Source organism: Pseudorasbora parva, chromosome 7, assembly GCF_024679245.1.
Source record: "Pseudorasbora parva isolate DD20220531a chromosome 7, ASM2467924v1, whole genome shotgun sequence".
NCBI classification, from domain to species: Eukaryota; Metazoa; Chordata; class Actinopteri; order Cypriniformes; family Gobionidae; genus Pseudorasbora; species Pseudorasbora parva.
In genome coordinates, this window is record NC_090178.1 from 46,821,745 (window position 1) to 46,843,137 (window position 21,393).

The 21,393-nt window shown below is 37.3% G+C and overlaps 1 protein-coding gene across 1 annotated transcript in view; it reads right to left on the reverse strand.

The window, feature by feature from the left end:
* Positions 1–21,393, reverse strand: part of ascc3 (activating signal cointegrator 1 complex subunit 3) — a 327,642-nt gene that overhangs the window by 189,167 nt on the left and 117,082 nt on the right. Inside the window, exon 11 of the mRNA XM_067449368.1 lies at positions 10,288–10,452. Coding sequence (XP_067305469.1) covers positions 10,288–10,452 — 165 coding nt within the window. The remainder of the gene's footprint in view (positions 1–10,287; positions 10,453–21,393) is intronic.

Sequence of the window (21,393 nt, forward strand, 5' to 3'; positions counted from 1 at the left end):
TTAAATTTGTACATTTATTTAATGTATGCATTTATGCTAGTTTGTTTGTTCATTCATTTAAATGTATATTTTTTATTTCAATGTATTTATCCAAATGTGTTTATTTATTAATTTACTTAAATGTATTAATTAAATTAATTAATTAATTAACTAACTAATTAATTAATTAATACATGTACTTAAATGTATTAATTAATTAATTAATTTAAATGTATCCAAATGTGTTTATTTATTTATCTAAATTTATTTGTTTATTTATTTAAATGTGTTTAGTTATGTCAATTTATTATTTATGTATTTAAATATATTTATTAAAATTTACCCATTTATTTAAATGTATGCATTTATGCAAATTTGTTTGTTCGTTCATTCAATCATTGGGATCTTATGTTAATTTCTGAGGATAAAATGAGTAATAAAACCAATCAAATTACAATATTATTGAAAGACTTTTTCAATTTTTAAATGTTTAATAGCACAGACATGTTAATACTTTTACATATAAAAAGTATTATAACATCTTTTAATTTAAGTGAACTTAGAATATGTTCAAATACATGCATTATAATAATATCACATTTAGCTGTGCCTTTAATATAGTATGTTATATATAGTATAGTAATAGTGATGTTTCTGTCTGTCAGTATCAGCTCTCTCTGTTTGAAGGAGAGCAGTCAGTTTATGTTTCCCCCCACCAAGATCATTTTGTGAATTAATTTTCACAATATTTATTTTCAATAATATACAAAATATGTATCACAACTAGAAAAACAACAGTTGGTATCGATACGACATCAGCATCGCAACTATTTATTTAGCTTAGCTACTTCAGGGAGGGAAAAACAGAAGCTGCTTTAATGTAAAATATTTTCAACGCGTTAAAATGAAATTACTAATAGCATAATTAATTGCAAATTAATGTGTTATTTTTGACAGCCCTAGTTAAAATGAATAAAAAAGGCCACACACACACATGCACGCACGCACGCGCACACACGCACGCAAACGCGCGCACACACACACACACACGCACGCACACACACACCCCTATGTTAAACGTTTGGTATCCATGTCACTTCTTTAATTTAAATGTTGCTATAGTCACTCAAAACTTTGCAGTTTGTAGAAGGCTAAAGAGGAGAGGGCTCCGAACTGAGACCAGGAGAACACCGTTAGTGACTGACAGCGGTTTATATAACATATTATATTTATAGGACACTATGTCAATCAAAAGACTTAGTTACCATGAATAATATCTTGACATTGGGAACATTCATCAGTTGAACAGGTTCACCTTCACTTTGTACATAGATAATGTAGGAAGAGGCCTAAAGAAGTAACAGTCAACCTTATCACCGCCTTCATGTAAGGGAAGGACAGTCAGTTGCTGTTTTCTAAGCCATGGACATTAAAGAGTGCCTAAATACTTAAAATACTGGATTATGGATGCAGTGACCTTGAGGAAAATGGGTTAAGACCATCAGGTTTCAAGAAAAATAGACTTCAGATCTCCTTTAAAGGCAGGGAATCAGTAGGTGCGTTTACATGGAGCACTGTAATCGGTTTAAAAGTCCAATCCGAATGAAAATGCTCTATATAAACTTAATTTATCCAGAATAAAAATGCCCAAACCTATGTGTGTCCTTATGTGACGTGATATACAGGGCGCCGTGCTCACACCAGGCTATAATCTTAACAAGAGAGGAAAGTAAACTTTTATAAAGATAATGTTGGCATAATGACACAGACATAGCCTGGCTACACCATCTCATCTCGACAGTGTTTGTCTCAGGTACTTTTTACTTTAACTGCACCTGACAGAATATTTTTTTTTTTCTGAGATGATGATATAACACTTTACGACAAATAAATAGCTTTTATAAAACCATATAAGTATTGAGATTGAAAATCAGCACATAAACCATATCAGTTTAGATAACGTCTCATGTAAACAGTCCACTGAATCTTTCAATCGGAATGATAAAAAAAGTGTGCTTGTAAACGTGACTAGTGACAGGCAACAGAAAGGATGGGCGATCATTTAGGGTGACAACCCTACATACACAGGGTCAGACTTACTAAAACAGGGCAAATTAGCATTCCCAAAAAAGTGCTGATAGGAGTAGGAAGTTCTGTACGTGATCTACTGACGAAACCCAAATTAAAGAACACAGATCACAATCTACCGTCTGGATTAAGACGTGGCTTTTTTTTGGGTGGTAAATAATGGCACAAACACCAGCAAACTGACGAGCGCAAACATTAGTAAATCACTGATTCATTTAAATAATCTCCTCACATAAGTTTTGCATCTGATAGGGAAACTCCTAGGCGGGGTCCACACAGCCCGATCTGGCAGCAATTACATTTTTGTGTGTGAATGAGTCTTAAGGCTGCATTCAGACTGTCCGTCCAAATCTGATTTTTGTCCATAACCAATTGAAATCTGATCACATTTAGGGTGCGTTCACACTTGTAGTTCAGTTAGTTTGGTTCGTTTGGTCTGGAGCAAAAAACAATGTAGCGACTCAGGCGAATCAAACACACAATCGCCAGTTACCTTTAACAAATATGTTTTGAAAGTGTGCTGATGGACAGACCTTCCCCCAACACAACAGAGAAGGATTCTTCAGCTACCCTGGAAACCATCTGATAAGATCTTTTATGACCGGAAAGAATGTGGCCACATGAAGTCTTATACACAAAGACTTTAAGACACAGAGCTTTTGCCTCAAATTATAGACAAACCATCTATAAATGAACATGCACCCCAGGACATTATATGTAAACACATAACTGTCTTGTAAAATGTTTATTCTGTATGGTATTTTGCATCTTTTTGTCTTTGTCTTAACAAAGTACTAGTTCAGATAACCTCATATATGTCATGTCTCCTATCAAATTAATGCTCACTTCACGACTTACACTTCCATGTATATCACTTATTCAGAAAATGCAGTGTGTGTTTGTTGCATTAATTATAGTATGAAGACTCAGAGACCCACTGAGTCGAACTTTCAAACAAAGGGCAATAAATTCTGCTGAGGAATTTCCCGCCGGGAAATCCCAACACTCTCATTGGTTAAGTCTAACCCTGGAGGGTGGGACTATTTCCAGACCTTAAAAAGACCAGTGAAGACAGGCTCTTCCCTCTTCCTCTCCTCTCTCTTCTCTCTCTGGCTGAACCAACACGTCATCGTGGCTGGCCCTTGAGCCAGGCCACCAATGCAGGCCCTCCAAACAGGCCTCAGCCCTTCCAAAAATCTTCTCTTCTACAATCCGATCTTCAAGAACACGAAGCCTCGCTAAAGCAAACAGCCGCTTCCCTCCCAACCTCGGAAAGGACCGCCGGACACGCAGAGACACGCAGAGACACATACGCACACAAGTGAGAAGCCAAAACGAAACCAAAAAGAATGCAAGTATTCTATTTCTTACTGCTGTAAAGAGGGTGTGTTATTTTCCCGTTGGGATAAATTAACTCCGTGAAGGTCGTATTTGGTTGAACTGAAGGAAAGCTGTTTCTTACCCTCCCCCACTCTCTTTGTCTCTCTCTCTCCCTCTCTCTTTGTCTCTCTCTCTCTCTCTTTTATCTCTCTCTAACTTCAGTCTATTCATTATTCTCTTTTATGTATTCTTTCGTTAATATCTATACTTCTACTCTCTTGATGCATATTTAGTATGTACTTTCTGTGTGAATTGTAGTGTTATTTTTAGTCTGTGTTTATTAAACCTTCAAAAGACATTTAATGAGTTGAATCTGTTATTCTGCCACATACACAAAGTCAATGAAACTTGCGATCTAAACGTTACCTAACTGCTTATGCTACTATGTTAGTAAAGTAAACTGTATGACCATTTGAAATATTGAACTTATCCTGATCAGTAAAGTTAATGTTTCTTATGCGCTCGTAAAGCAGTAATCCCTTTATTGAGAATTGATTTGAAAAGTCTATAACTAATTTGCAGGACAAACTTAGTAGGATAATTTCAAGCAATTCCGTAAAGGGTTACTTGTATTTAATTAAACAATTTTCCCTATCGGAAAATTTTAATACGTAATGAACAACTGGCAAATTATATTCATAAATTCATGAATATTGAATATTAAATCCCTTTTGAGTTAATTATTCCCCGAGACATTAAACTCATGAGTCGTTGTTGTTACAACAAATACAAAACATAGTCCTGGTCGGCTTACGTTCACACTGGCATTTTTAACAGCGAACCTAAAGTTACCGAACCAAAGGCACAGGGAGACGCTCACAACCTGATTGGTCGGCTTATATGACGTAGGAGCTCGCTTACCGAACATTTAGAACAACGCTGTGTGCTGATTAAACGCCATCATTTTATGAGTGTACATATGGCATTATTTTTACCCGTTGAGAACTCATGAAGAGCTCATAAAATGTTCAAAACATTCAAAACAGCAGCAGGATTTCCTCCGTTGTGCAGAAAAGAGACCGGCGTCTCTTATGTAAAAGTCTGTACCGTCTAATAGGCAACACAGGTCCTTTGATGATAAGAACCAGGTATGCTTTTTGTGTTTTTTCTAGCATTTTCGACACATGCTCGTCGGACCAAATATTGATGAGGCACTTTACCTCCTCATTGCTCTACGCTTGCCCTCTAACATTAACGTTACTCATTTTGGATACACGATGGCGCGTTGTCAAATCAGCTGACTATGTGTCGCATCTTATGACATTACGTCCTGTTTTTGGTCCGTTTACATGTCTTTGGTCCGTGTTGCGTTCATATATCAATCGAACCGCACCAGAGTTCATTTGGAAGCGGACCGAGACCCGCTTCTTTAGCGCTCTCGGTCCGTTTGTTTGGTGCGCACCAGGGTTCGGATAGCAGCGTTCACATATGTTCAAATGAACCGCACTAACCGAGCAATCACACCAAACATGACAAGTGTGAACGCACCCTTAGTCAATTTGAACGACTTTATTTTATTTTTGATATTAGCTACATTCATATGTGGTTTGAAATCCTATTCAAATCACATTTCTGCAAATCCGTTTCAGTCTGACCGGCTTTAACGTGGTTTATGTGACTGAATGTGAACACCAGGCTTACATAGGAATAGGAAACATGCCGAAAGTTGCTGCAGAAACAAGGTAATGTTGTTGCAAAGTGCCGAACGAGCAGAAAAACAATAAACTATAACGGAGACTCGTTTTGAAACCGGCGGAGATGATGGCGTGGAATAAAGCCAGCCTCCTACATTTCAGCTGCACAATGTTATGATGTAAAGAAGACAACATCTGTATTGCGAACCCTGCTGTTGTTGTTGTTTTTGCCGTATGCCTACCAACTCAACGTCATTGCCATAGAAAGCCAAGCAGATATACTGAAAAATGAAAGAGCGGCATCGACACAACATTAGGATCTGAACAGTTGTGATACATAATCTGGATGTCAATCATTTTAGATCAGATTCCCATAAAATACACAAATAATCAGATTTGGACTGACAGTGTCAACATAGCCTACATGTCTAAACTCGGTTCCTGGAGGCACACCAACAGTTCACATGTTAGATATCCCCCTTATCTGACCCATTTCAGGTCTCGTAGTCTTTACTTCAGAGCTGAGTTGAATTAAAACCGTGTATTGTTGGTGTGTCTCCACAAACAGGGTTAGGAAACACTCATCTAAATGACAGTCAATCTGGTTGACAGCTTTCATGCCAGATTGATTTTTTTTATGCTGTAGTTTATTTATTTATCTGACAGGGACAGTGTACATTAATCGACATTGCTGTAAATGCACCAGAGTTGACGCAAGTCTCTGTCTAACTACAGCAGCAACATTGTCATTACCATCATGGTGACATATGGATTAACAGAGCGACTGTATAGTTGACAAAACACACCGGTCATCTTCAACAGCAGGAAACAAGCTGATTGTTTGTATTGATTGTCACGCCCACAGGCCATCTTTTCACTGACCTTCTCATGCATAAAACATGAAGCGCATTCAAACGGTAAGAGCTGGAGGAAATCACCACCGCCACCATTCAGACTGGCTTTATGCAACTTTCAGGAGCAGTGCTGCGAGACACTTCTTGTTAAACTAAGTTATGCTTCCGGTTTCCATTCGCCAAATTGTGTCATAAACAGGATCTGCATGTCGACTAGCCTTGTTTCTGGAACTGACTGAAATAATCTGTGGGTATATATATATGCCGGAAGCATGCGTTTAAAACTTTTTTTTGGCCTGACAATGAACGTCTAGTAGCAAGAAACTAAATTTCTTCCATTTTTGTTCATTTGTACAGAAGCGCCTGGAATGAGAAAATCTTTAATGCAGCAAAAACGTGGGCACTAACAAGACTGAATATGTTAATTCTCTACAGCGAACTGCTGCCTGATGTGTCATTGTGACATTCGCCAAAGTAACAGCTTGTTATCTTTTAGCTTTTAAAATTGAAATTAAGTGCAAAGATTGCATTCCGCACAGCCAAAGAAACTAAATCTGACATTGAAAATCTAGTGCACGGTATGATCTCCAACGATAATAAGCTCTGCCTGGCTTTGAGAAGAGCACACACAGCCTCGCTGAACTGGTATCAGTTAGCACTTCAAACGAATGGAGCGTGGACACGGTAAACAGCAGCCTCATTTGATGTCATTTCCTTTCACTTACTCGCCACTCAGTGCTACTGAAAGCTTCTCTCAGCTACAGGCCTCAAAGAAAACTCGGCTAACGAAGAAATGTGTGTCGTAAAAGAGAAAGCTGTATTTTCTGACGCTTTCCCTGTGAAAGTGTCTTGAAGGGCAATATTTCCGTGGTAGTTTAGCTGTGTAGTTTGTCAAAGAGTAGACGTGAGCTTTGCTTGAGCTTATTTCCGTATATTCCTGCATGTGATTGACACCTGACTGCGGCTCGTCAGAATGGGACATGGATATGGGACACCACGTAATGTGGGCTGTCGTCTCTCCGGCTGTCAGGATTTGCATAATCACACTAATATCCCAAATGGCCAGAGTGATTCTAGTAAGGGCGGCTGTCAATCATCATCAGCGGGGTCCTATCAATCACACACACACACACACACACACACACACACACACACACACACACACACACACACACACACACACACACACACACACACACACACACACACACACACACACACACACACACACACACACACACACACAAACACACACACACACACACGCATCCACTGGAGGAGGAAATTACCTAGGAATGAGTGAACCAACAAACCATTAGAATATTATTTGATATTATATCAGTTACTTTATTATAAATCACTAGTGTAAAAGACAATACTCTTCTCTTACTTAATACTTCGGTAACACTTTAGTATGGGGAACACATTCACTATTAACTACGACTTTTACCTCAATAAACTCCTAATTTACTGCTTATTAATAGTTAGTACGGTAGTTTTTGTAGCTTTAAGTTTAGGTATTGGGTCGGATTAAGGGATGTAGAATAAGGTCATGCAGAATAAGGCATTAATATGTGCTTTATAAGTGCTAATAAACAGACAATATCCTAGTAATATACATGATAATAAGACACTAGTTAATAGTTAATAACTGAACCTTAAAATAAAGTGTTACCAAGACTTATTCTCTTAATTCTCTTACTGCTGAGAAGAAGAAAAAAAATGTTTTTGTCACCACGAGGTTTTAAAATAGGGGTGTCAAACTCACTCGAGGCCCAGATTGCACATAATGTCACCTTATGCAGACCACAAATTTTTATTCGCCCCTTGTGCATGCACAACACACTCTTCTGGAGCTATTAAAGCCCAATATTAACATCATGCTGCTATAATAACCAATATTGGAACATATTTGAAGAAGCATTTTTTATATTTCATTCACCAAAGACCTGTACATTTAATTTGCATATACAAACTATTAAGGGACTATAAATTAACAGCACAATACTGACAGGAAACAAACTGCAACACTGATTGCTCTTGGCTTACTATAATAAGACCACCTAAAATGAAATATTGATATAAAGATGTAGATATAGGAATCTTTTCGAAGGCATACCTTCGAGTCAAACTCCAGCAGCATTGAATCAGTAATACTTTTTCACTTGGAAAAAGATTGTTTAAATGTTCTTCATGTAAGTGTCCGTAATATCATGATCGTGACTTGCATAACCTTTAAAGCAGCCTTGTCCTTGGATAGTTAATCTTTAATGCTAAAGCTATTAGAAATATACACTACCATTCAAAGGTGTGGGGTCTAATTTTGTTATGTTTCTAATAAAATGTCTCTTCTGCTCACCAAGGCTGCATTTGATCAAAATATATTAACATCTGTAATATTGTTAAATATTAATATAATTCTAAAAAACTTATTTTATTATTTTGATGCAAAGTTGAATTTTCAGCATCATTACTCCAGTCTTCAGTGTCACATGATCCTTCAGAAATCATTCTAATATGAAGATTTGCAGCTCAAGAAACAACTTTATCATTATTAGTGTTGAAAACAGTTGTGCTGCTTTAAACATTTTTGTGGAAAAATGTATATTTGAATCAAATCAATGTGGGTGTGAAAGGTTTGCCAAGTGAGACTTTGTCAAGACAGCAGACTTTAGACAATAGAGTGGAAGGGAGCTTACAGAAGGCAGTATTTTTTATTAGCCTCCTCTAAAAACACATATGACATGATCATAGAAAATATTTCATACAATTGATAGATAACATCCTCAGATTTGAAGTGAAGCATGAGCAGACCTGTGGCTTCAGCTTCATTGTTTCTACGTTGCTAAAGCACAACATACTGTGTATACACATAGTATTTTATACATTTAAAAATGTTATTCTTTATATTTTAGTTTTTATGTTTGAGCTTATATGTCTCCATATTAAAACAGTCTGATCAATTCTGAGCCTTGAACTGTAAACTCTAAGTGTTGGCCTTCTTAAATGTTGGTTATGTCTCTATTAAGAATGAGCAGCAACCTTTTTATTTTGGGTATGCCGTTTATCCACCACGTACCAAAATGGGAGTTGCATGGAAAGAGGTTAAAACAAAATTAATTAAAAATGAATCCATAAAATTATCCCATGATGGGACTTCCTAAAAAGTTTTATATATGAAGTGTCTAAAAGAAGCCTCTATACATAACATTTTCTTCTAAGAATGTTGTGTATCATATCAACAAAATTAATGTGTGCAAAATGTTTAAATAATTTACTTTAGATTTTTTCCTCAAATCATCCCACTGTAAAACTGTAAAAAAAGTATATGTTCAATAAGTTATGACAACGTGTTTTTGCATTGTTTTAACTTATTAAAGAAAGTTAAAGGGGTACTTCAGCGCTGGGAAGATGATTTTTTTATGAATCTGATGGGTCATCAATGTAGTAGAAATGTGAAATTATTTTTGAATTTGGTGCCTTCTAGACTGAGAAAAGACAGAAAATGTATTTTTGTTTCATGGGGATGAAAGACTACAACTCCCAGAATGCTTCGCTGCCCTGTGAGGCCATTCCCAAAGCCACTGCTACTGGATTACTGTGACTGAGTTGGAGAAGACACTACAATTAAAAACTGAACGTGTCTGTTCAATATAATGAGTGAGTCACCGCGCGAGTATCACAGCACTGAGCACTGACTGCAGGAGTGAGATAAATGAGCTGATGAGCTCTCGTGATGAGAGCTGAGGTAATCACGACTACACTCGCCATACAGTCTATACAGTCACAACGCGAGTTCAGTCTGGCGCGTTTCAGTTCATGCCTTTGCAAGCTTAACTTTCATAGAAATTAATTTGAGAAGTTAAAAGACTTCCATTGCTCAGCATAGCTCCGTTTAAACGAGTGCCTGTAGCTGAGCTGAGCTGTAAGTGCGATCTCCATCCCTCATGCGCGGGTTCAAAACATGCGGAAATAGCTCCCTCTGCTGGCTGTAGTCTTTAGCCTTTGGCTAAACATTCCTCCGATGATGCAAATATCGTCAATTTGCGTCATAGGAGGACATTTTCCAGAAATAAAATGCATAAATCTCTTGTCTCAGGGGGATATGAGCGGGGAAAGCACATTTATTTGAATATACTCCAGGGTTTCTACTGATACAAAGCCATATGCTAATCGCTGAAGTAACCCTTTAAGAAATGTTTAACTTGTTATAAGTTATACAAGATGTAACACATTTTTTAAAGTCAGTTTAACATAATCTAAGTTGAAATAACTTAAACATCCAAGTCGATTGTACTTAAAAGTCATGCTGTGACTTTTTTTTTTTTACAGTGTATATCTAAATGTGTTACCTGACGCAGAGTCCGGGCCACCAGGCTCTCCAGAACGGGCCCTCTGTCCTCATGAAGAAGATGAACTTCATCCAGGATGAGCAGTCGGACGATCTGAGACAGAGCCACGTCCCCAACACTCTTCCTGGTCACCACATCCCACTTTTCTGGAGTCGTCACCAACATCTACAACACAACACACCCATTAGCAGGGCTCGACACTTACTTATTCCCAAGGAGAACGTGCTTTTAAGTTAGAAAATTTAAACAAAAAGATATTTTTTAAATTGGTAACACTTTTTTTAAGGTTCAGTTATTAACTAGTTGCTTATTATCATGCATATTACTAGTATATTGGCTGTTTATTAGTACTTATAAAGCACATATTAATGCCTTATTCTGCATGACCTTATTCTACATCCCTTAATCCGACCCAATACCTAAACTTAAAGCTACAAAAACTACCGTACTAACTATTAATAAGCAGTAAATTAGAAGTGTATTGAGGCAAAAGTCGTAGTTAATAGTGAGTATGTGTTCCCTTTTAAATGTATACTAGTCTGTGTCAGCAAGTCATGATCACATGACTTCGGTTGCAATTGTTCTATAATGATGAACAATTAATTTTACAGATGACTAGTCAAAATTAAAAGTCGAGCAAGCCCTATAGTGCATGCTTCAGTGAATGAGATGCCACTAGCACATGGATAATTGTATGAGCATGTTATAAGATTTCTACCACTTTTAAACTTTTCCTATATAACATTCATCTAATGATAATATATGTTTTGTAAACTGGCATCTATTTCACCTCTCTCCTGGAGGACTTCTTGTTTTGCATTAACAATACCTTTACAAATGACTTATGGAAACTGGGTCTGTGAGCAGCAAACTCTTAAGAAAAATGTCCTTTACATACCTCAGGGGAATTACGAGTGGTTTGTTTTTAAAAAGTAAATGAGAGGCCGAGCCGCCAAGGTATAGAAATATCTCTGCATCAGTACTTCCACCAACATTAGACAAATGATCAGAAAAGACTATCATTCTCACCACAGTCCGTTTCTAAAGGTGACTGATTGTTGACAGCACCAATCTCCTCAATGTGAAGAAGCGAATGGGTATTTTGTGAATAATGGTGTGTTTACATTTCGTTTCAGACAAAATCTGGCAATTTGGAATATTTTTCCCCACCCAAAAATACTTCAACAGATCCAAAAGGAGTGGAAAAAAAAACATAATAAGCAACTAAAAAAACTAAAAGCATAAGTAATGTATATATGTATATATATATATATATATATATATATATATATATATATATATATATATATATATATATATATATATATATATATATATAAGATAAATATCAAATCTGTACCAATAAATGCTTAATTAAAACAATCAACTGGTCTCAAACTGCCCTAGACGATCAAAGAATAGCAGTTTTGTGCGTTGACTTGTGAATTTTCAAAAGGGATCATATCAACATGCTTATTTTATATAATGGTTTTATTATAAACATATTTTACTTGTTATATTGTGTCCTTTGCATGATCTGTGATTAAAGCAAAAGAACAAGCAAAAGGTAGTTTAAATCAACTAAATCACAATTATACAAATCTTGACATTAGCTGTATATAAAAGAGTCTTTGTTGCGTTTTCACACCTGAAAATCCACACCAAGGTACGAATTAAAGTTCATGTTTTGATATATTTTATACATTCGGTTAGTTTAGGTTTGATTTCACATTAGAATTGACCTATCGGTACCTTTTCGTGGGTGCAGTTTATAACTGGTAAATCTGTATCTGCAAAACAAGTCTAAACTGTGTGTAAGCTCTCCATTTTACTACCCGTAAACTATAAAACCCATCAAAATAGGAGTCCCTCAACTATAGTAAGACAGATAATGAAGACCTTAAACATATTTAAACTCACAGAAATATAAAAAATGTTTACAAAAACATACTAAACGATACAGAAGAATATGAGGAGAAGCCTCATTACGATCACAGATGATAACTTTCAGGATCAACACCATTCATGTACCACAGGGTTAGGTTAAATTCATTTACATGTAACCATCTTAATATGGAGTGATGCACTGAAATGTAGACCATCGTTTATGTGCTTTTGATTTAACTTACACCGTTACATGACATGAGAACAGTTAGTTACCTGTCACTAACTTTAATTGTAACATCGAAACAAGAGTATGACAACCAAAAAAAATCCTCTCAGGATACCTTGAATGAGTGTTACAGTACCCTAGGAACATCTTTTTACCATTTTTGTAGCAGAAACACCATCAAACCGATGAGAGCTTCAGATTTTCCAATGTTTCTCTATGGCGCTGAAACCTAAAGAAGTCCCGAGTTCTGGTGCCCGTGCAACTGATGCTCAACTGCTATTGGCTCATCTGCGTTTGAGGGGAGGGGCTTTCCGATAGGTCAGTTATGAAAGTGCACTAAAATACTTTACCTGACATACGTCCTGTCGTCATCATCTACGTGGGCTGTATCTTTATATTAATTGGTGTGTAAACAGATGCGCGTGTGACGTCAGCGTCTTTGACAAGAATGAAAGAACCGACGCATATGGTCGCCACTAGTGAACAGACTATTTCTGTTTGTTTCAAATTGTTTAATTTAAAAGTGGACATTTCTATACATATATTACTCGTGTCTGTGAGGCAAGCAGCCTGCTGAGTTTCTGTTTATTTATGAGATGTTCATGTTCAAGAGCAATGCAAGCGATCGCTCAGGCGCCTCCATATCACGATTGTTGTCTGCTATAGCCTATTTGCTTTGTATTTATTAAATCCAGGCAATTGGCTAATGAAACATCGATTCAAATAATGATACAATCTATACAAAACGAAATTCACTTTAAAGAAAGGCTTTCTACAAAACAAAACGTAATGAAGTGGTGAAAATCATGTCTGTCCTTATGTTTTCCGACATCTTTTTACTTTTTATAATCAATAGAGCCTAGATGAAATTTAAAAATAGCACTGCAATATTAAAACATGAACAGGAACTTCCTGTAAATGGTATGAAAGTCCGAACCATACAGAAAATGCTTTCATACAAGAAACAAACCAAACCTTTGCTCAGTTTGATCCGGAGCGAGACTACCTCTTTTCATCTGACCAAATTTTGTCTGTTTGCTCCGGCATTGTCAGAGGGAGGTTTCTCACTTGCAATTGAGATTCGGACCAAACTGAAAATGTCAAACATCCAAACCAAACAAGGTAAATGTGAAAGGGCCCTTTGATCCGTGTGGCACCATGAGCCACCGAATACTATTTCACCGTAGATGAGAGTCCCGTTCTGTTTCTGGCATCCTTGCACTACTCCCGACTACAGCAGAAACGGATAAAGAAAAGGATTACTCTTGAGGTTTGCTTTGACGTTCCCAGAGCCTCTAGCCTATGCATCGCATCATGGCAACGGATGTGATCACTGTAAACAGGGTGTAAAGCTACATTCACATTCAGGCTTTGAAATACCTTCCAAGAAATCCCTTTAACCTACAACCTCTGATTCTGCCTGTTAAAGACTGTGGAGTTTCAAAGACATGGGGTGTGATGATTACCCCTCACGGCCATATCACGATCATAGAATATAGTGTCATCTCAAGAATATAATGTAATTTTGCAGGAAAAGATGCAATCCCAGGTTATAATAATTGCTCCCCTCTGATATATCCATGTTTCTGTATAATAATGCCCCCAATGTACACAACTCCTCAAATTCATGAGTCAAATACAGCATTAAATACTATTTTGAACACAATCTGCACGTCACAATACCCTTATGAGTTGGTGAGCGAAAGGTTGTTAAGGGGGGAGGTGGACTTATTTACACTGTTAGAGTTGATTCTCATGCTAAACAAGGCCAAAATAAAAAATCAATCAGCTTTATTTATACAGCGCTTTTACAGTGACGATTGTTTCAAAGCAGCTTCACAGTGTCAAACAGGATAATATAGCATCAAAATATGATTTGGCTGTACAGTCGTTCTGGAGAAAACAGTGATGTTATCAGCTTATTTTATCATATAGCGACAAAGAATTAAATAAGACCTAATAAGTTAATTAGCAGTTTGTTTCTCGGATCAGCAACAGAGTTCTGCAATTGTGTGTGTGAGTGTGTGTGTGTTTGTTTCTGGTCATGTGTGGAAACCGCAGGCAGAGAGTTAAACTGCATCAAATGTGTGTGTTTTGCTGTCAATTGTAAGTGCATATAACAACGTACAGTGAATCGAGAGTTATCCAGGGATAATGCCAAGATGTATGATGTGTGTGTGTGTGTGTGTGTGTGTGTGTGTGTGTGTGTGTGTGTGTGTGTGTGTGTGTGTGTGTGTGTGTGTGTGTGTGTGTGTGTGCGTGTGCGTGTGCGTGTGTGTGTTCATGACTCTTTAGCTCCGCCCACTGCACGCCTCCACGAGCTCTGCTGTTTTCAGAAAGAATCGGTCCAGCGTATCTGTCTTTTATGATTATGATAAAACTAAAGACTCTTCAGAGATATGAAGGATGCAATACTACTCTACAGGTACTCAACATTAACATGGGACTGACAGAAACTGTGTGTGTTAAGCACCCAGGCAGCAGAGTACCGCAATCTGACATGCTTTACTGGGGCTGTTCAGCTGCTCCACCACTGCAACCTGACATCTGAATCTGCCCTTCAAACGCAGAAAGTGCCCTCAACTAGAACATTTCTTCATAAGTATACATAGACACACACACACAGTAGACAAAAATAAAATAAAAATGAATATCTAGTAGAATATTGACAACAAAAACATTAATAGGTAAAGTCACCATCCGAGTGAGACATATGGGATATTGCACCAACGACATGGTTACAAGTTTGAAAGTTGCTATGATTACTATTTAGTTAGTCAGAAGCCAGAAGCCTTAGATTACTCTGTAAGTTGTGTATGTCATATGTTTGTATTGTTTTTGTGCTTATTTTTTATTTTTATTTTATCCCTCCTGTACAGCACTTTGGTTCCACTTGTGGTGTTAAAAGTGCTTTATAAATAAATGAAGTTGAAGTTACATTCACACAGTCAGGGTTTAGAATGGACAACCACATTGGCATGACTTTCAGATTCAATGTAAATACAGAGCGAATCCAATAATGACTGTACAAATGAGTAAGGTCACTACAATCAATGTACAGTTCATTAACCATTAGGTTGCAAATAACTAAACAATAAAAGAAAGGAAGAAAGAGACCGAGACAGCCATCAACCAGGATTGGAAAATGCTTTTCGATGCCATTAGACAGAGATCTTCCAAGCAATCTGGAATGAGAAATGTGGAACGAACAGGAATGCATGGATGCATTAGGAGGTCAAATATACATCAAAGTGCAATTGTGCGACTTTTGAACAAAACATTATGTTGAGCTTTGGGGCAGAGATGTGTGATGTGGTAGAAAAGAGGCTCTGATGTGGGCTTCAAATACGGAAAAAAAAAGAAGTCAAATCTGACGTTCAGATTCTTGGCGGTTCATGAGGTTTGGGGAGATTATCAATGCGAATGTCTAAAATTGTGATCTCTTTTATCAGTATTGTTACAATTACAGTTTGATTACCGCTGATCATTTTAAATGCATACAAGATGTTAGAGAACAAAGCTGTTGCATTTCAATGTATGTGTGTAGTGTAGCAGTGCTAACTGAGATCATGACAGCGAATGATATGGACAAGTATATAGACTGTGAAGAGGAGAGTACTAAGAGCCGAACCCTGGGGGACACCTCGAGTTAGGGCAGGCAAGAAAGTATTTGTACTTCTTGATATAAATAAAGTACTGTATATTAGAGAGGTAAAAATAAAGCCAAGTTTCTCTTGTGTATTGGTACAGCAATAGTTTATTTCAAGAGGTTGTATTGCATCTTTAAGTATTTAACTCTTGCTTTTACAACCTTTGGTCCAAAACACAGCTTTTGATTGACTGACAGACAGGCAAACGCTGATATTTAATATAACAACACTGAAACATTTCTGTTTATATCAATTGACTTGTCTGTGTTCACAGCATTCCAGACAGGATGTCAGTCTGTGCATTGCTCAGCAAACACAAGGGTTGATCCCCGCTTTAGCTGCTGCTTCTAGCAAAAGCAGACAAAATAACTGCACATCTAGGCCCGGTTTCACAGACAGGGTTTTGATTAAGCCGTTATTAGGCCTTATTTTAATTAGGACATTTAAGTAGATTTTATAAACGTGCCTTACTGGTGTGCACCTTGAGGCAAAACAATGTTAGGTCAAATACGTAAGTTTCTTTCAGATAAAACAGCTCAAACATGCATTTCAGTCTGGGTCTAGCTTAAGCCTCGTCTGTGAAACCGGGGGTTAGGGTCAAAATTATAGGGTTATATGTAAATGATTTAATATTTATGTCTCGTTTTAACTGTTGTTTAAAAGCAATATCACAATCACAATCATGCTGTTGTACTGAATATCAGAAAGACTGTGATTACCTCAGTGCGACTAAACCACAGCTGTGCTGGCCGTCAGTAAAACAGTACGCTTGCTTGTGTGGTACTGCTTAAATAAATATTCCCAAACATTAGCCAGAAGCCTTATCTCACTGTCTGACCAACCTATACTTAAATTGTAGGGGTGTAGAGAAACATCGATAAGGATCAACGCATCAATCAAATGATTACAGTTATGATGTATAATATAGAGATAGCCAATTGTCACTGAGCTGTCATCAAATATTTGAAGTTTAAAAATAATAATGTTATATATATATATCAGTACATTTCCTAATCAGGATATTAGATGCGTACATTTAAGAGAAGCCTGAAAGACTGGCTCCTCCCATTGCCTACAGAGAACCGATTTTACTTTTCTTTTCTTTTGATCAAATATCTGATTAACATCTGTACCAAATTGTCCAATGTTAATAATAGTATGAAGGTTGTCACATTGTTTAACTGAAGGTTGTTGACTGCATCTGGTTGATATACACTATGGGTGCTTTCACACCTACCTTGTTTGGTCCGGATTTTCGGACTTTTCAGTTTGATATGAACCAAAATTACAGGTGTGAAACCTCCCCCGGACCATGGTCCGGACCAAACAGACGAAATTTGGTCCAACGAAAAGAGGTAGTCTCGGTCCGGACCAAACAGAACAAAGGTTCGGTTCGTTTCTTGTGTGAAAGCATTTTCTGTATAGTTCGGACTTTCAGACCATTTACAGGAAGTTCTGGTGTAGGATTAGTGAAAAAACACAGATTAAACTCACAGCACATGCAGTGATGGAGCGCGCAGCATTTTATCCAGAACCGCTTGTGTAGTCATGTCAGCTCGCGTGAACAGCGTGCTCTGCTTGACTATATGAGTTTATGTTTATTTATGAGACCACTCCAGTTCATGTGCAACGCAAAGGATCACTCCGTCACGGGATGTCTGCTATATTACTTATTTAAGCTTATTTATTAAATTCAGGCAAACGATGAAACATTTATTAAAATTAAGATACAAAATAAAGCTTTCTACAAAACAAATCTTAAGTGGTCAAAATTATTTCTGACTCGATGTCTTTGACATATATTGCACATCTGTGCACGTTTCATAATCAATATAGCCTAGATGAAATTTAAAAATAACATAATAATATTTAAACATAACTATAAAATAAAATACATTGTTTGGCTAAAAAGCCTACCTTCTAGGAGCTCCTCCTTTTTCTGTCGGCGCCGATAAAATGTTTGCACAACGAGGACGTTCATTTGGTGAATTTGCCTCGAGTATAGTTAGTGCTGCAGATAGTAATGCCATAATATTAACAGTATTGGTAACGATGCGTCTGTTCATTCATTCTTGCCAAAGTTAGCCGCTGAATTGACAACACAGTGACGTCAGACGCACGTCCGCTAACAAACCAATCAATGTTAAGATGCAGCCCACATAGATGATGATGACAGGACGCCAGTGCGTCATGTAAATTTCTTTGGTGCGCTAACATAACTGCAATGTGAAAGCAAACCAAAAAGAACCAAATGTCCAAACACAAACTTTGGTTCGGACCTTGGTGCGGACTTTCAGGTGTGAAAACGCCCTATATTGCCAAAAGTATTGGGACACCCCTCCAAATCACTGAATTCAGGTATTTCCAATCACTTCCATGGCCACAGGTGTATAAAATCAAGAACTAGGCATTCAGATTCGTCTACAAACATTTGTGTAAGAATGGGTCGCTCTCAGACATTTTGGACAATTTCATGCTCCTAACTTTGTGGGAACAGTTTGCAGACGGCCCCTTCCTGTTCCAACATGACTGTGATCCAGTGCACAAGGCGTCGGTCCATAAAGACATGGATGAGTGAGTTTGGTGTGGAGGAACTTGACTGGTCTGCACCTAAACCCGATAGAACAGCTTTGGGATAAATTAGAGCGGAGACTGAGAGCCAGGCCTTCTTGTCCAACATCAGTGCCTGACCTCACAAATGAGCTTCTGGAAAAATTCCCATAAACACACTTGCGCATGTAAAGGCAGGCGTACCAAAACTTTTGGTAATATAGTGTATGTTGTATTAATTGAACACTTAAATTTGGTCGTGAAAATGACTGGTTACAGAATTTGGTTCTGTAAGTTCACTTTGTATGAACATCTGTATTTACAATAGTCTAGTAATGAGAAACATATTCTTCTGTGTGAGGGTATCCTTGGAGTTTTTCCCATTGTTGTGATGGAGTGGGACGATAGGACAAGTAGAGGCATTTGAACAACAATTCTGAAGGAGATGTGGTGTCACTGCCTGGTCGTGTATGTTATCTGAGTGTTGGGAAACCATTCATTACGGAGAAAAATGAGCACATAGACCATTCATCTAGCTCTCTTGTGCTTTTGTGAGACTTTAAATTAATTTGCCAAACACACAAAAAGATGTAATGACTACCTATACATGTGCCGCCCACATGATGAGCCAGTTATGGTTTTGTGACAACTAAATTATACAAATCTACAAGAAGATTTCCCACCGATGTCAGCCACCTTCAAAGCGTAATCATTCAAGACACAAAATATGATTATTTTGACACCATTAACCAACATTTTAAAGAAGAAATATACAACAATGCATAATTAATGGTTTGAGAGCTGTTTACCAACCTGTCTGTGAGTGTTGAAATTCCTATTAAACACTTTCTGTAAAAGCAGTTCATTAAATCCTCTCTCGTTTGCATTTAAATCAATCTGCCCAGCCATTAGAGACTGGCTTTGGAAGGGGAAATGCACGTCTGCCGTTAATTAGACCGCCGCTAATCTAAATGGAAGCGCTGGCAAACAGGTAGCAGAGCTAAAGTGCTCATTTTAATTACAATACAAAGCCAGGAGGGTAAAAAAACCTACTTATTTTACTTCATAGACGCCGACTTTGTTTTCTGCAGCACACCAAACCCCTAGTGTATGATAATGTCAATCTCCTTTGATGGTATCTATCTACTGTCAACCTTTTTTGGCATGGAGATTAAACTAATGCGCATGGTACAAAGCAGTCTTTTTATTGTACACTAAAACTAAAATAACTGTGCTGTACAGGATTAAAAATATTTCCGTCAACTGAAAACCAATCAATTCAAAATACACTAAAATGAAACTAAACTATAAACAGTGCTTGAAAAACTAAAATAAAAGGTAACACTTATTTTAAGGTTTAGTTATTAACTATTAACTAGTTGCTTATTATCATGCATATTACTAGGATATTGGCTGTTTATTAGCACTTATAAAGCACATATTAATGCCTTATTCTGCATGACCTTATTCTACATCCCTTAATCCGACCCAATACCTAAACTTAAAGCTACAAAAACTACCGTACTAACTATTAATAAGCAGTAAATTAGGAGTTTATTGAGGCAAAAGTCGTAGTTAATAGTGAATATGTGTTCCCCATACTGAAGTGTTATCTAATAAAATTACAAAAGGAAAATAAAAAAGTTATGACTTCAGATTGACAGATGTCAATATGGACGGTGAATATGGTCGCCGATATGGATTGAAACAGTTATCAAGCAGGTTTTTCCTTTCTTTAAACATCTTTACATTGCCAAGTTAAAGGGTTAGTTCACCCAAAACTGAAACTTCTGTCATTAACTCCTCACCCTAATGTCGTTCCACACCCGTAAGACCTCCGTTCATCTTCAGACACAGTTTAAGATATTTTAAATTTAGTCTGAGAGCTTTTCTGTTCCTTCAATGAAAGTGTATGCACACTATACTGTCCATATCCAGAAAGAGGAATAAAAACATCATCACAGTAGTCCATATGAGACATCAGTGGGTTAATTAGAGTCTCTTGAAGCAGAGAAAATACATTTGGGTCCAAAAATAACAAAAACTACGACTTTATTCAGTATTGTCTTCTCTTCCCTGTTTTCAATCCTCAAATAAAGATTCAAACGGTTATGAATCAGCGTATTGATTCATGATTCGGATCACCGGTGTCACGTGATTTCAGCGGTTTGTCACACGATTCGAATCAATAAGCTGATTCATAACCGTTTGAATCTTTATTTGAAGAGAAGACAATGCTGAATAAAGTCGTAGTTTTTGTTATTTTTGGACCCAAATGTATTTTCTCTGCTTCAAGAGACTCTAATTAACCTACTGATGTCTCATATGGAGTACTGTGATGATGTTTTTATTCCCTTTCTGGACATGGACAGTATAGTGTGCATATACTTGCATACGCTCTCAGACTAAAAATAAAATATCTTAAACTGTGTGTGAAGATGAACGGAGGTCTTACGGGTGTGGAACGACATTAGGAGGGTGAGGAGTTAATGACATCAGTTTCATTTTTGGGTGAACTAACCCTGTAAGGTGTTTTATTCAAGATGCAAAGCTTTACTAAAAACATGCCGTCTCACCCTCTAGTTTCGGATGGTTTGGGTTCTGTCATTTGCACACCGTTTGCATTGAGGTCATTGTATTTCATCTTTACTCTGCAATAACAGGCAAAGCTGCAATAACCTTGGAATAAACAAGCATGGTTTAGATACGCTGCCCTGATATCTCTGAAACGGCGAGCATATGGGAGAGGGTGAGTGGCTTTATTGGGGATTGTGGGAAGAATGTTTACAGTGA